At 37.2% G+C, this 16,265-nt stretch overlaps 1 protein-coding gene across 1 annotated transcript in view; it reads right to left on the bottom strand.

Moving 5' to 3' along the window:
* Positions 1-406: 406 nt before the first annotated feature.
* The window catches only part of LOC120777635, a 118,106-nt gene continuing 102,247 nt past the window's right edge, over positions 407-16,265 (bottom strand). Inside the window, exon 3 of the mRNA XM_040109087.1 lies at positions 407-3,559. Coding sequence (XP_039965021.1) covers positions 978-3,389 — 2,412 coding nt within the window. The 5' untranslated portion in view covers positions 3,390-3,559 and the 3' untranslated portion in view covers positions 407-977. The remainder of the gene's footprint in view (positions 3,560-16,265) is intronic.

The following is a 16,265-nucleotide window of genomic DNA, read 5'->3' as shown; positions in this document are numbered from 1 at the left end:
CATGAAACTCGGCACACGGCGTATTAAAAGTATAAGTCAAAAGCTTTAATGAAGGAAAGTTCAATAGACGCTATAATAATAGTGAAAAACTTCAACAAAGAAAAAGTGAAAGCTCATAACTTTTATCGAAATAAAGCTCATGAAAACCCACTACATGCTATAATAATAGCGAAAGTGAAAATATTTGATAAAAGAAAGCTACGAAATCTTTTTTAATGAAAACATGAAGTGTCAAAGCTTTACTTCATATACTTCATAATAGTTCGTGACAGTAATAAGTGATAAAATGTAAAGGTGAGCAGGAAATTTTCACTAAAACACTTTAACTAAAAAGCTTTCACTAAATTAATTTGTAATGAAAAGCTTTCATTAAGAAAAACTTTAAATAAAAAATCACTCACTAGAAAAGCTTTCACTAAAACAGCTTCCACTTAAAGAGCTTTCACTAAAAACGCATTCACTAAAAAAGCTTTTACAAAAAGCTCGCACAACTGTCAATTATGCTGACAATAGTACAAACTTTTCTACACAAATTTCCGAATTCACCAGAGCAATCACAAGCTCACCACACAGTTATCAGCTTTTTACACTCAAGTTAGGCAACTCGCCAAATTTTGTTGGCCAGCACCTGTACGAAGCAACTCTCGCATTCAATTTCAATATGTTTACTTAAAAATGAAAATTTTCTTTAAATTCATTTTGTTATGCTTAAATTAGTCTCAGTCTTCACAAAGAGATTTTCGAAAAATAAAATATAAATTTTATCTTTTTTTAGTCTACGTCTTCTCACGTACACGTTACTTAGCTACTCTCTACGCTTAAACTATATAGTTTGTCATTTCATATCTTACGTTTACGTCTGCCGTTGTCTCCTACAAGTGTCTTTCTGTTCCGACTCCTCGAAGCAGCCCTCCATGGGAGAGCCAACACGCGCGCTTCTACGTCTTGCAGCCTCTGTATGCGCGTCGCAGCCGCCACTAAGCGCTCTCTGTCTTCACCACGATCGGCATGGAACCGCCGATACCGCTGTGCATCGGTGATTTACCCGCCAACTCCTCGCTCTTCAACAGCATTGGTAAGTTCATCTTCATGTCGGCGAGTAGTGGCAGCGGTGACTTGGAGGGTCCACCCAGCTCACCTCCACCGCCAGCTGCGCCACCACCACCGCCACGCTGTTGTGTCTCGTAACGCGTGTGTGTACGCATGTGGCGTGTGATCATGTCCCGACGGCACGCGGCATACGGACATTGTGGACACTTGTACGGCTTCTCGCCGGTGTGTGTGCGCTGATGCGTAGACAGATGATCGGAACGTGAGAACACTTGACCACACACTTTGCATGTGTACGGTTTGACACCGGTATGTAGACGCATGTGGCGTGTCAGCATGTCAGAGCGTGCGAATGAGCGCGCACACACCTCGCACGAGTAGGCTTTGGTGATATCATTGGCAGGATTACGCGATTTGTGGCGCGATGCCATATGTTTGGCTAGGCGATCGTGCAGCGAGAACATCTGCCCACAAACAGGACAGACGTAAGCCACATCCGAACCGGGTGGCATCTCCTCCACCACGGGTGAGACGTCGAGATTGTAACGCCATGCGACCGATTCCTTAGTGGTGGGCGATGCGACGTCACCCTTGATCACGGGCACGCCCACCGTGGTGGTGGGTGCGTGCGGATGCAATGGATGTATTGGCATTTCGAGCTTGATCATAGCTGCGGCCGCGGCGGCAGCAGCATGTGCAGCAGCAGCAGCGGCAGCGTACGGCGAAACAGGTGCTGGAGAACTGGCTAACGGTGCATGATTGGCGCTGTGGTTGCTGCTATTGGCTGGGCTCGTTTTCAACGTGCTTTGGCTTGGCGACATCGAAGCGGCGCTCACCGTAGCCGAAACGGGTTGCTGCGCTGGTGGCAACATCAGTGTGGTCGCCGGCAAAGGTGAGGGCGATTTGTACTTTTTGCCACCCATCAGCTCATAGGTGGGCGTATTGCCACCGCTGCGTACAGACAAATCCAATGGACGCTCTTGTGGTGGCGGCATTATGGCCGGATCCGAAGTGTTGGCTTGCGTAGCCGGCGAAGGGCTGCAACGTGTATTGGCTGTGGCGGCAGCAGTGAGCGACGAGTCACTACGTGGTGGCGAGGGTAGTGCGACGGTGACGGCGGGCGGTGGTGAACGCCCCGGACCGCCGACTGCAACACGTGCCGTAGCTGTGGAGGTTGGTGGAAATGGCGGAGGCGGATGGTCGAGATGAGCGCCGGCATTTGGCAAGCTTGTCGGTGAGGTCTCATCAGCAATCGATGAAGCGATCGACGAAGGTGTATGCTGCATTGGTGATGTGTAGAGATCCTGCCGTCGGCGAAACACCTCATTCAAATACTTGGTATGTAAGTAGTAGCCAAAGAGCGGCGACGGTATGGGAAAGTAACGGTCATAGGGATTATGCATGTGCTCAGTCTTGATGTCGACATGCAGCGGATTGTCGCTGGGTGTCGTTGTAGCGGCGGCGACAGCGGGATGTTGTGACGCAGCACCACCGGATGGACTATCATGTGTCGAGACCAACTGCAGTGGACTCATGCTGATGCGTGGACTATCATTTTCAAGAGATAAATCTTCAGACACCGCATCGACATCGGCTTCCGTCTCAGCCTCGGCCTCAGCCTCATCACCGCTTACTTCACTGATGGTGCGCTTGTTACGCGTTAACGCTTTCCCGCTATCGTTGCCGCAGTTTTGACGTTTCGCGCACACATTATTGTTGCCGCCGCTGTTATTGTTGTTGTGCTTATAATTAGCCTCATTCTCGACATCCTCATCGCCGTCCATCGGCTCCGCATGACTGTGATTGTGATTACCGTGTTCACCAACATTGTTGTTGTTATTGTTATTGCTGCCGCCACCGCCGCCATCATTATGCATGCTGCCACCACCACTGCTGTTGTTGTTATTATTATTGTTATTGTTGTGATTATGCAATTTATCCAACACGGCCGACAAGCGTTTCCGCTTGCGCTGCTTCCACGGCACATTGTTGTTGGCCACGAAAGGCTGATTGTTGTTCACATGCTCAGCGGCCACCGCGGCCGCCGCCGCCGCAGCAGCAGCCTGCTGTTGCAAGCTAAGCGCCAATGGCAAATGTTGCGGCAACGGATACTGTTGCATATGTGCCGCAGCGGCGGCGGCGGCGGCAGCGGCAGCATAAGGCGCGTAATGAGGATGTGACGTTGGTTGGCGCTGATGCAGCTGCTGCTGGTGCGGATGCTGATGATGCGGATGCTGGTGCTGGTGCTGGTGGCTGTGTTGATTGTGATGGGTGTGATGGTGGTTGTGATGGGAGCCCGCCTGATGCCCCATGGGGTCGGTGCCTTCTGCCATAGTCATCAGGTCGCCGCGTTTTCGGGGTGTTTATGTCAGGTTTATGTTAATTAAAATGCGCGCACTGTGTCTCGCACGTAAACCTTGTTGTCTACACTGCACGGGCAGTGTCTATGCTAGTGCTCAACTCTGTTGTTGCGGCAAGCTTGTGGCATTTGTTGTAAACGCGGCGTGATCTGTAAGGAATAAGAGGAAAATGCGATGTCAGTAAATTGCAGTTAAGTGAAAAAATTAGTTAAGCTTAAAGTAAGTTATATTTAAGTCCATCCTAGCATTACTAGGTCCACCTAATACACATAAAGTCAAATGGAAATCATTGATGCATCAAAACAAGTCGAAATAATAAAGTTTACTGTCAGCAGAAATTTCCTTTTTTCGCAGTTTTTTTCCTACTCTGCAAAGCAATTTGCTGTGCGTTGACGTTGGCATGCCCCCAAAAGGCCCTACTGACCCGACAAGCGCACACAGTCAACTACACCAGCTAGCGAATCAGCGTGTGCACCATAAATCCTCTGCGAACATCACTAACTTTTGCTTCAGTTTACGCTGCGTTGACTCGGCGGCGACAAAATCTTTTTTCCTGCCACCACTGCTGTTGCTGCCACAGAAGGCGGCACACAGCAGACACACGCGCGCTCTTGCAACGGCGGCAAAGTAGCCATTGCATGGCTGCCTGGACGCCGGGCTGCCTGCCTCGACTGACTGGCTGGATACTTTATTTTTCCGCAAAGATTTTATGGTGCGCAAATTTATTACACTTGCCTGACCAGCGCCAACACCGACAACACCGCCAACTTACACCCGGAACCACAACCCATTGAGGTGCTGTCCACATAGTGCAGCGCAGCGCGCTTGTGACCATTGCTGCCACACGGGGTGGCAAACCGAGTTGATTTTGGGCACTCAGCCGTGTGACAATAGGTTGGGCGCAACGCCAAACTCATGCAACCAAACCACGACTGACGCACGCTCGGGCCTAAATCAATGGACTTGTGGACTTGAGGATGGCTATGATGCGACAATTTATCGGCGCTTGTTGTTACCGAGATGATAGCAGACGATAGGGAAGCAGGTTAGACAGAAGTAATCAACGCGCTCGAAATTTAAGGTGAAGTGCCGGGTTGGGAAAGAAATACAACAACAGCAACAAAAGTATAAGCACGAGGCGCTTTGTAAGTTAGCTGCTGCTGCATGTCTTGCAACAAGCCGGCCTCGTGTAGTAGGAGGCGTGTGCGCAAGCAATTTCGCACGTTGAAAGATGTTGCAAGCACAGGTGTAGTAGTTGCTGTTGTTATTGTTGCTGGCATTTGTGTTAGCCATGACGACGTTTGCTGCATTGCGCTTATCCTCGTGATATATGGATATTGTGTATATTTGTGCAGCACAGGCCGCGCTGCCTCGTCTTGCCACCAAATATTGCTCTAAATAGCAGTTGTGGCAACAACGCCCGCAATTGACTTCGCTACATAGTTACACACTGGCATACAGACAACTATTCTTGTTTATACTGGCAAGGGAGCTGTGTGTGCGCTCACTTGCAACACGGTGCGCCGGCAACCGGCTAGTCCTTTGGTCCTTGTGCCAACTTCTTGCCACTTTTCTTGGCACGCTCGCCCATATTGCTTTCATTTGTGTGTGGCAAGCACCTCATGTCAGCTGAAGAGTAAACTCTGTGTGCGGCTAAAGGTCTGCTTACTGTAAACAATTGCTTGACTGCCTCGTGCCGCACGAAGGTGAAAGGACATATGGACGATGAAAGGACCTTGCCCCAACTGAGCGCAGCGCGCTCTCGCACACAACGTTGAGCTTACTGAAAGCGATGAAGGTGAAATAAATATTACAACAATAGCAACAACTGCGATAGCAAATGTTGACAAAAACAACAAAAATAACTACAACACGTGCGCCTTATGGCTGGCCGCGTACAAGGCAGCATGTCAGCAAGCCACATTGCGCGGGTGTGTGTGTGTTTTGGCGCATGTGTTGATGTGGCAAATTGTTGACTGCAGCTTTTGTTCTTTTGCTTCTCTTTGTTGCTACACCCGCCTGCCACATGTGCTGATTGTGTGCCGTCGTGTTGTTGATGAGTTTTAATGGACTCGATGAAGTGCACCGGTGTTGCAGCTTCAACTAACGGCAAACAAAATTACAAAAAGCAATAACAAAAACAACACTTGCTTGCTGGTTTTTAATGTCTGTATGATTTTTGTTTATTTTTTTTTTGTAGTTTTGCTTGGGTTTTGCCGGGCAATCGGCGGGATTATCAGTGATAGCGTAAAAGTTTTTATGAATGTAATGCGGTTAAATGGATAAACTTCGCGGGAAACTTAATATGCAGAATAATAAAGGAAATGATATCCGCAATGTGGTTTAACGGTACATATTCGTGAGTTAGCGGGTGGATGAGACACAGAAATTGAAAATGAAATATTTTTTAAAAATTTCAGAGCTCACATGCTCTGAGGCGTGCTCAATTCTAATTTTTAATTATTTAACTTTAATTTTAATGAATAAATTTTTATTTTTTTTAATTTTTTTAAATTTAATTATAATTAATAAATTTTAATTTTTAATAATTTAATTTCAATTTTAATTAAGAAATTCTAATTTTAAAAAATTTAATTTTCAATTTAACTAATAAAAATTAATTTTATTTAATTATATTTAATTATTATTTTTAATTAAATTGTGTGCTCTTCCGATCTTAATAATAAAAATATAATTTCTTTTATTTTAGAATATTTTTATAGCAAAAAAAGTCTATTACAATCGGTCTCATGCAATTTCTTCTCACTTGCTACATTTCCACGCCACTTCAAAATTGTAAATTCACTGTCCACCTGCGTCTACTTTTAAATCCGCATTGTGTAGCAACCACTTTCCAGCCACAGGCGCGCAAAATTTACGATTAAAGAGGAGCAAATATTTGGGTGCTTGGCAAAATTGTTTAACCAAACTGCAATAATTTGTGCTAAATGCAATTTTCCATTTTAATTTCATAAAAAAAATAAATGAGTGATATGAAACCATGAATAAAAAAATAATGAAAATCTTATATTTGGGGATTGAGTAGAGTTTAACTAAAATGAATGTAATTTTTGAACTTTTTAAAGTTCAAGTTTGTTTTTGTAATTGCATCGTCAAGCTTATTTTTATTTTCGACGAGTTCATTTCGAGTTTTGAACCTATTTTCTGCAGTAAATTTCCTTATATTGTTATTGTATTCAACCCTTGATATACAAAAATTAAATATATATATATTTACTAAACTCGAGTTTATTCGATACATTTGAGTTTGACATTAAACTGAATTTTTTATAAATGTTTATCATTTCACACTACTTACTAACTCGAGTTTACTATGAATTCATAAGAAAGCCATTAAACACTACCTACGAATATAAAGATTTTTCTACAGTTCAGTTTAGTGTTAAGTTTTAGTGTTAAGCAATAACACTCAAGGTTGTCCTGACACTTTTAGGGTTAATCAGTAGTACTTCAGTAACCAATTTTAGTTTTAAGCCTTAAACTCTAGTCTAGTTAGTCCTTAAACACTACTCATAAATACAGAGTTTATTCCAAAAGGTAGATTTTATGACCAATTTTAGTGTTAAGCTTCGAACTCTACTCACAAAATTTGAGTTTGTATTAAACACTCGAGTTTGTCTTTACAAATTTAGTTTTAAGCATTTAACGATAATTAAAAAATAAACCTTTGTATTATGCACACGAGTTTATTGATATTCTTAGAGTTAAGCATTAAACTCTAGTTATTAATGTGAATTTATGCTAAGCACTCCAGTTTATTTTCATAATTTTAGTGTTAAGCATTAAACACTAACAAAAAATGTAGAATTTATTCAAAGAATTCGAGTTTATCACCAAGCTTAGCGTTAGGCATTAAACTCTACTCACAAAATATGAGTTTATGCTAAGCACTTGAGCTTGTTTTGTTAGTATTAGAGTAAATCATGTAAGTCAAATTACAAATTCAGAGTTTACCACAAAAACAGTTACTTAGTTCACCCAGAAGGCAACTTTGTTTTAAGTTTTTCGAGATAGGGTGATATTTAACAAGAGGAACTTCGTCGCTCGTAGGAAAAATTTAGCTTGAATGTTTAAAAATCTACTAGCAATATATGAACCGCTGTAAAAATAGTAAACTCAGGGTTGCGTAAGCTCTTATATGAATATATACCTACATTAAGAGTTTCTTAAACGCCCCCTATAATACTACTAACTCTAACTTTTATAAACACTAAAGCATAGACAAAAAATCGTAGATGACTAAGACCTTAACCTCAATAACTAATCTAAATTTTTTCCACAAAATTTTGCGGTAAATTCGAAATTCTCTCTATCGCTCCCTCCACTCAATTTAAAAATATTTTTTCCCCTTAAAGAAAAATAGAAACAATAACAATCTCACAGCGCCTCAACGGCGTCGCTGAAGTTCAAAATGTGCAAAATTAACTGCCACAAGCGCAATTACTTTTTATTTCACTTAACTTTTCATATCTCTTATAATATTGCCATTTATATTTTCGATAATTTTTTTAGGATACATTTCTGATTTTTTTTTGAGATTTTTTTCAGATTTTTTTTTTAGATTTGTTTTTTGTTTTTTTTTTTTAGATTTTTTCACCCCAAACCTATTGTGTTGCGTTGGCTTGCCGAAAGCGCCAGCACAGCGTCAAATAAACAACGGTGCAATTAATAATCATAATTAGGGTAATTATGAAACAACGTGCTGACAATCATGCCAAAAACTTTTGCCTTGCAAACGCCCGCGTGGCCGCCAGCAAGCAACAACAAGAACAACTTATGAAAAGTGTAAAAAATTGCAAATAAAAATATGCCAAAAAGGCGCAAATGAGGAACTTTTGTGAAACAATAAATTTCACACTTCGTGCAACAAAAATAAAAACAACAAGAACATTAAAAATAAGAAAATAAAAAAACTATATAAAAAATCGCAATAATTGTAATAAAGTATTTTCTCTTTCACTTATTTGCGCATTGCACTTGCCATTTTGGATATTATTGTTGTTTTTATTGTTGTTGTCCGCCTTCGAGCTTTTTGCCTCACTGCTTTGTTCTTGCTGTTCTCGTTGTCATTAAGGAAACTCGCCGCGCTTCCGTTTCATCGGCGCCCAGCGGCACTTGGCGCTGGCTGGCTTGTTGTTGTTGCAGCAGCTTACAATAAATTACAAGGCTGCTTTTGCCTGTTTTGTTTTTGTATTTTTTCCACACTTTTTTATTGCACCACATCGCATAATTTTTCATAATTATGTTGGGAATGTAGCAAGGACCTTGCAAGGCAGCAAAAAATACATACTCAAATATACTTATATATATGTAAGTACATATGTATGTGCTTGTATGAAAGGCGAAATGAGTAAAGCAACAACAACAATGCGCTTGAAAAATGAAGTAGCAACAGCGGATATCAGCGCATCGCGTGATTTTTTTCATGCCACCAAAGCAAGTGACTATTTATGTATGTGTGTTTGCACTGCTGATTCGCTTTTTAATTCTTTTTGTTGTTGTTTTCGTTTCGCTTTTCGCTGTGGCCATGTTTTCTGCGCCATGATTTTTTCCTTCAGCTACTTTATTAACCGGCAATCCACTGGAAATCGTCTCCGGCCGTCTGTCTACTTTGCCAAATTGTACAAATTCACACACACGTACCTACCGCATGCATATGTATAAGCATGCATACATATGCATGTGAGTATATCAGCTCGCATATGGCAGCGTATTTGTCGAGTTAAGTGGATAATGTGTAATGTGTCATAAAGCGTTTACGCTTAAATCTACTTAATTTGCGTCTTGCCTTTTGTACTCTCACACTCACTCACACATATATGTAAACATGCCTTCACACATTTCATATAAGGAATATAACATACATATGTACACATATGTGCACTTTAGTTATGTGTTTGCAGTTGTTTGCAGCAAATTGCTAGGCTTTTTGCGCAAATTTTATAGGGTTGCCGGGCAGCTGGTGTTTTCGGCAACACTATAATTAAAGAAAATATTAAGAATGGACCTGTCATATTACTGTTGACCCAAGCTCAGTTGTTGCGATACTTAAGCTTTTTTACTAAATTTTTGAAGAATTTAAGTTTAAAGCAAATGAAAGAGTTGTGTGTGCATAATTATGGCAAAATGTTATAGGCTTTTGAATATATAAATATGTATATGTATATATGTATGCATATACATATGATTAGTTTTTGATATATGTATGTATGCATGTATATAAATACATACACGTATTTATATGTACATATATGTACATAAGATGTTTTAAATAATTGTAGTGGCACTTTATGACCACTTTTGGATGTAAATAATTAATGGTTTCGTAGTTGGCCAACATTTCTTTAATTTTTTAGATTTACTTAAATTTTATTTAATTTTCTTATAGATTTTGAAATACAGAATTACTAAGGAAACTTGTTTAAAAAGCAAAATTTTAAAAAAGAAAAACGGTTGTTTATTTATTACCAGCTTTCAACAAATTTCAACTTTTTAAAATTTGTTTCCGAAACAAAAAATTTGAAAAATTATTTTTCAAGCTGTTTGCCGACAAAGTTTCTTAGTCTCATAGTGTAAAATAAATTCTTTTTTTACATAGTCTAATATAGAGACATATGTACATATGTATGTATGTATGTAAATAAGGACGTGATAATATTTCTTATTTAAAAATATTTGTTTTATTTTCCCCAATTTTTGCAATTTCAGAAATTTAATAAAATTCAAAAAAGTTCCCAAAAAATTTTAGTTTTCTTAAATCTGTTTCAAAATTTTAAATTTTTCAAATACCTGTTTTTTATATTTAAAATTGAAGTTCTTAAATTCTTTTATATACCAACTTCAATAAATTAAATCAAAAAATTCAAAAATAATTTTTCAAAACTTTTCAAAAATAATTTTTTTTTATTTAAAATTTGTTTTCTTATTTATAAAAGTATACTTTTCCTCAATTTCTGCAATTTCAGAAATTTAGTAAACTTCTAAAAAAAAAATGTTTTTTCCCAAAAAATTTTAAATTTTTTAAGTACATATAATAAAATTCAAGTTGTTAAATTTTTTAAATACTGAGTTCTATATAAAAAATTTTAAAATAATTTTTCAATTTTTTTTTACCAGTTTCAAAAATTTTAAATTTTTTACATGTAAAAATTATTTAAAATTGAAGTTTTACGATTTTTTTAATATACTGAGCTCAATAACTTAAATCAAAAACTTTAAAAATAATTTTTAAATTTTTTTCAAAAATTATTTTTTTTTTTGTGATATGAAAGTATAGTTTTTTTTGGAATTATTGAAATAGGAAATTGAAAATACAATTTTGTGGTTAAAAATGTGAAAGTTTTAGTTTTATATTGTTTTTTATTTTTTATTTCTCATTTCAATATTATGCCATATTTTTAGTTTAATTTTAGTTTTCGATTGCTCTTATAGTAAATTTAATTAAAAATTGTTAAAAATAAATTTTCAGATATAAAAAAAAAATATAATTTAAACGAAATTTTAATTTTTTCCGATTTTTTGAATTTCAAATCTGAAAAATGTTTTTTGGTACAAATTTTTCATCTATAATTTTATATTAAATTTTAAAACAAAATAACCAAGTATATAAATATAAAAATTTTACTTTTTTTAATATTTGTCATTTTAATATTAATCTTTAAATTGTTTGTTTTAATTATCCTTACAGTCTGTGAACATTAAGTTAAATTAAAAAAGAAAACCTTAAAAATTTCCAAAAATTTTCAAAATTCGAAATTTTCAAAAATTTGCAAAAATGATTAATTTTCTTAATATTGAAATTTTCCATTTTTTTTAAATTTGATATCTAGAAAATAAGTTCTTTTGCTCAAATGTTTCAAATAAAATATTTTATTATATATTCTCACTATTTTTATTGGAAATCTAAATGAAAATTATTATTTTTTAGTTAAATATTATATTTTTTATTACTTTAATTTTAAAATAAAAATTCTTTGTTTCAAGATCGATTTGCGTAGACCAACAAGCAACAATGGCCATTAGTAAGTTATTGAACTTTGTACAACATTTAATCGTCAATATTTATATTATAATACAATTATGGACGTACATACATACATATGGCATATATTGGTGTATGATAATTCGCGAAATCGATATGTTTGAACCTAAAAAAATTACTTTCAAAAGGTGTGAGGCAAGAGTAAACATACATACAATATTTATGTAAGCAAACTCATGAGCACATTAGCATGTCTACATACATAAATAAATAAATCTGTAAACCATACATATACATACATATGTACACACATATCTATGTATGAAAGTATGTCAACGGCTGATATTAAAAGCGATTTCAGTTTTATTTTCAGCACGAAATGTTCAAAAATAAATCCTGACAAATTAACAGCCACAAGAAAGGCAAACGAAAGCAGAAATATTTATTTGCAAACAAATTCAAACAAACACACACACAACCACATACATACTCATTTACGTCTGAGCGACGAGTTCTAAAAGCGGCTCGGCAGCGCCCTTGAATTGCTCGTCCAAAAATTGCCGATTATAAGCAGCGTAACGGTACAATGACAACAAAGTCAACAAAGCGCGCTTGTGCTATTTACATAAGCGATGTCTGCGATGTCAACGGCAACAACAACAACAACAACAACAAAATCAGCAACAACAGCGAATACAAGTGAATATTAACACATCTTCGGCTGGCGCGCACAAAGGAAGAGTCGCTAACAGATCAGTGGATACGCACTCACCTCAGTACATGCAGAGACTCGCACATAAACACATACATACACGCATGTGCGAATGCTGATACGCAAACATGCTCAAAATTGTAACGCATATAAGTGAGCAGCATGAAAAAGGAGCTAATAAATTCGACAAATAAACAGTGAGTGCGAAAAATGTGTGACAAAAAGTAATAACAACAACAACAATACAAGAAAATATGTATAACAATAACAACAATACAAGAACAAATTAGTAGAATGTAGAAGGCAGCAACAGCTCAAGTTCATGCAGCGGCTGGTTGCTCGACTGTCGTTGCGCTGTGATGACGTTGTTGCTGTTGTTGGTGGCGAAAAAGCATTGTGGGCGCTTTGGCTGGACAACGCTGATGGACAACATACAAATATGTACATGTGCATAACACCCAACAAACATCGCTAAAATGCACGATACTTGCCAACAATACAAACAAATTGTTGACATTCTCATTTGGTGCAATGTCAGCGTCGTCTGTCCGCCTGCTTGCTTGGCTGTTGCAATTGCAATATAAAATGCGATTGCAAATATGTTTGTTTGTTTTTGTATGTGTGTCAGTCCTCTGTACATAATCACTAAGCATATTTGCTTGCGGGTCATTTGAGTGACAAAACACCCTTTACTGTTGCCGATTATCCACCAGTGTTGGTTGTTCGTTACGCTGTTGATTCTGTTGTTCTTGTGGTTGTTGTTGCTGCTGGAGTTGTCGCTATCCGTTGGCTGTGGGCGCATTCTTATCGCCGGTATTTGCATATTATTTTTGATTTGCTCTGTTTTACATTTCAAAAGTGTTATTAATTTCCAACATCACGTACAATAAGATTGGTGAAAAAAGTACAGCAACATGTTGCTCAATATGTGTTACTAATTTTTGATTAAACAAGAAATAAATATTCGCTTACATTGTAGGTTAGTACAGCAAAAGTTAAAAAAAAAAATCTTTAGCAACATTTGTGTCTGAAGTATTGCAACATGTTGGTAATAATGTTTCGTCAATTTTTGTATGTGGGCGAGTTAAGTAATCGTTTCCAGTTTAGTAAAGCAAAAACTTTACAAAAAATCATTAGCAACATTTGTGTCTAAAATATTGCAACATGTTGCGTACAATTTTTTTTCTAATTTTTCGACCTTCATAGTTTTTTAATAATTACATTACGCACAAACCTCCTTTGCCAGTTTTATATCAACATGCAACATGTTGCTTATAACGCTAGATATGCAATTTTACGAATTATTATTATAGCGAAAATTATATAAAAGAACTTTAGCAACATTAGTGTATGAAATATTGCAACATGTTGCAAACCAATTCTGACTTTTTTTGTTTGCTCTATATAAATTATTAAGTTAATACCCTTACACCTCTTCTTGCTCTTTCATATCAACATGCATGCAGAATGTTGCTTAGTACATTGCTTATGAAGCCATATGTTGCTCAATATATTTCTCCAATTTTTAATTATAAAGCAATTCCGATTTTTAGCGACTATTTATTAAGGCAAAAATTATTTAAAAACAACCACTTTGCAACATTTGTTTCTGACGTATTGCAACATGTTGCAGATAATGTTGCAAAGAAATTTTTAATATTTTTTTACTCTCTGTGCAATTTTTATGAAATACATTACCTTTGAAACTGATCGTACTGTTTTCTATAATGTTTCAAACTTATAGTGTTGCTTAAAATGTTTCTAAGCGCATTTCTTAAATACAGAGCAGCAAATGCATGACTTTGCTATCTAAAAGCAACAAAATATTGTTTTTAGAGACGATGACCTCCTTACAAGAGCTCTTAAGTGTCTATATATGTAAGTCATTATACTGATTTATTATTCTTGTGGCAAAAGTAAAATCTTTATTAGCTTAAAAAAGTGAGCGGTTGTTGCTAATTTGCATTTATTTTATATGTAAACTCACCACCGAGCGCAGAAAAATAAATAAATTATAATTCAATAAATCATTAAAGTTTTTCCTCTTACCATCGTTCTACCCACCGCATGTTGCCACAAAATCTTTTGAATAAATGCAACTGTTGCAGATGTTACGTAACCCATGGCGGCGCTTTTTATCCATATTTATATACATAATTATTTATTGTTTATATATTTTCTAATATTTCTAACCACTTCATATATTCTGCTTGTTTGTGCAACATTACTTTTTGTTTCCAGTTTTACGCGAAAAATGATGAATGGCTTTATTTTGCGCAGTTGCCGCCGTGTTGCATTAAATGTCAATGGGCGACACACCTGCAACACCAACAACACCTCACCATCTATGTAAGTGTATACGTGCCACAGGTATATGCCACATCACAAATGGCGCGCATTCAGCTACTGTTGCACAACAAATTTGCATGTCGGCAGAGTTTGTGTATGAAGTTAGATACAGAGGTATGTATGTACATAGTTAACTATTCTTATAATTTATATTATTTTTGTTGAAAACACACTGGCTATATCTTTACTTGGTATTTTTTAGTTTTCTGTATAAATTACGTTAAATGTTAGTATTTTACCATGTTTTGTTATTTAATTTTGAATAATTAAATTTTTTTCAAAACTCATTGATATTTTTTTGAAGTTACAAGAAAAATATTCATTTATTTTTATATATTTTTTTTTTAATATTTTCACAATTTTAATTATTTTAACTGATTAGTTAACTGGTTATTAACGGGTATTATAATAAGAAAAATCATTATTTTAATAACTTATGATATTTAATATTGCAACCTTCTATAAAAATGCCAAATATATATGGCAGTATACCTTTATATGCAAGCAAATATACCCAAGTGCCAATTACGGAAGTGCTTGCAACAACAACTTTGCAACCGCAACACCGATCCGCACAATGCGCGCCCACTTGATCGCCCATTAAAATGGTGATCCCTCACAAATCCGCGAAGACGCCATCGATGCACTTCAAAATGCCAATCGCGTTGACGAGAGCCACAACAAACAGCAAGCACAAACAAAGCGCGCGGCAAGCAAGTACACAGAAATATGTATGTATGTATGGCCATGAAGCATACATATATGTATGTATGTATGCATACACAATGTTGCTGAGTACATATGGAGGAGTGCAAATAGATTTATGACTGCACGCAAGGCAACGCGCACTTACATTGTTGTGGCTTTAAAGTTTCATATATTTTCATATATACATACGCACATAGCTACATTGCCGATGGCGCACTGATAGTGTCGTAATAACATCAACAAGTCAACGAAGCGCGCAACGCTCAGGCGCAAGAAATGCAAAGCAAATATGGTGGTGAAAAAGGAAAAGAAATTTATTAAATCAACACAAACAGCAGCAAATGAAGAAGTCAAAGGAGAGCGTACGATTAACGGCGCACTGTAGCATAACGCAAAATATGGCTAATAAAATATGTGAGCCAGCTGCGCAGCAACACACAAGCGGCGCGATAAGTTGAAAGTTAAATAGCAGCAAGAACAACAAGCAGCGTTAACTCCTACGCTCATTGCCGATACAAGTGTTGTGCCGCGCGTTGGCGTCGCCAACAGCCAATGAGCGTGCGCGCCGCTCAGCTTCGCTACACGAACCGCTGTGCTTGTAATAAACAGCCGAACATAAGCCAAGCAATAGCAAAAGCAACAACAACATGCCTACATGCTGATTGTAGCTTTACAAGCGCGCGACTGTGACTGTGTGTGCGCGCGCTTTGTTGACACGCCCCCACACAGTGGAAACTAGTCATCGCTTTTGCTTTGTGTGCGCGCGCACATTTTGCTCATACGCGAGAGCGCGACAGCGGCGCGCTCATGTGCAACGGTGAATTTTTAAAAATTACATTGACAGCAAAAGCTCACCAACACAACGACGACGCCTTGGAATGATAAATTCACAGCAGCAACAGCAATAACTGTTGGTGCGCCGCTGTCAGGAGCGCGAAAAGCTTTTTCGGTGTGTAATTTTTTACTTTTTTTTGGGGTGTCAAAGCTTTGTTACAACAACAAACATACAACTAACAGTGATATATTTATTAGTTTACTAAACAAACTTTGTTGGTTTTGGCGCTTGTAGTTTTGCGCAATTACT

This window comes from Bactrocera tryoni, chromosome 5 (assembly GCF_016617805.1).
Source record: "Bactrocera tryoni isolate S06 chromosome 5, CSIRO_BtryS06_freeze2, whole genome shotgun sequence".
In the NCBI taxonomy this organism is placed as follows: domain Eukaryota; kingdom Metazoa; phylum Arthropoda; class Insecta; order Diptera; family Tephritidae; genus Bactrocera; species Bactrocera tryoni.
The sequence above is the reverse complement of the archived record's forward strand: the minus strand, read 5'-3'. Positions and strand labels throughout refer to the sequence as shown.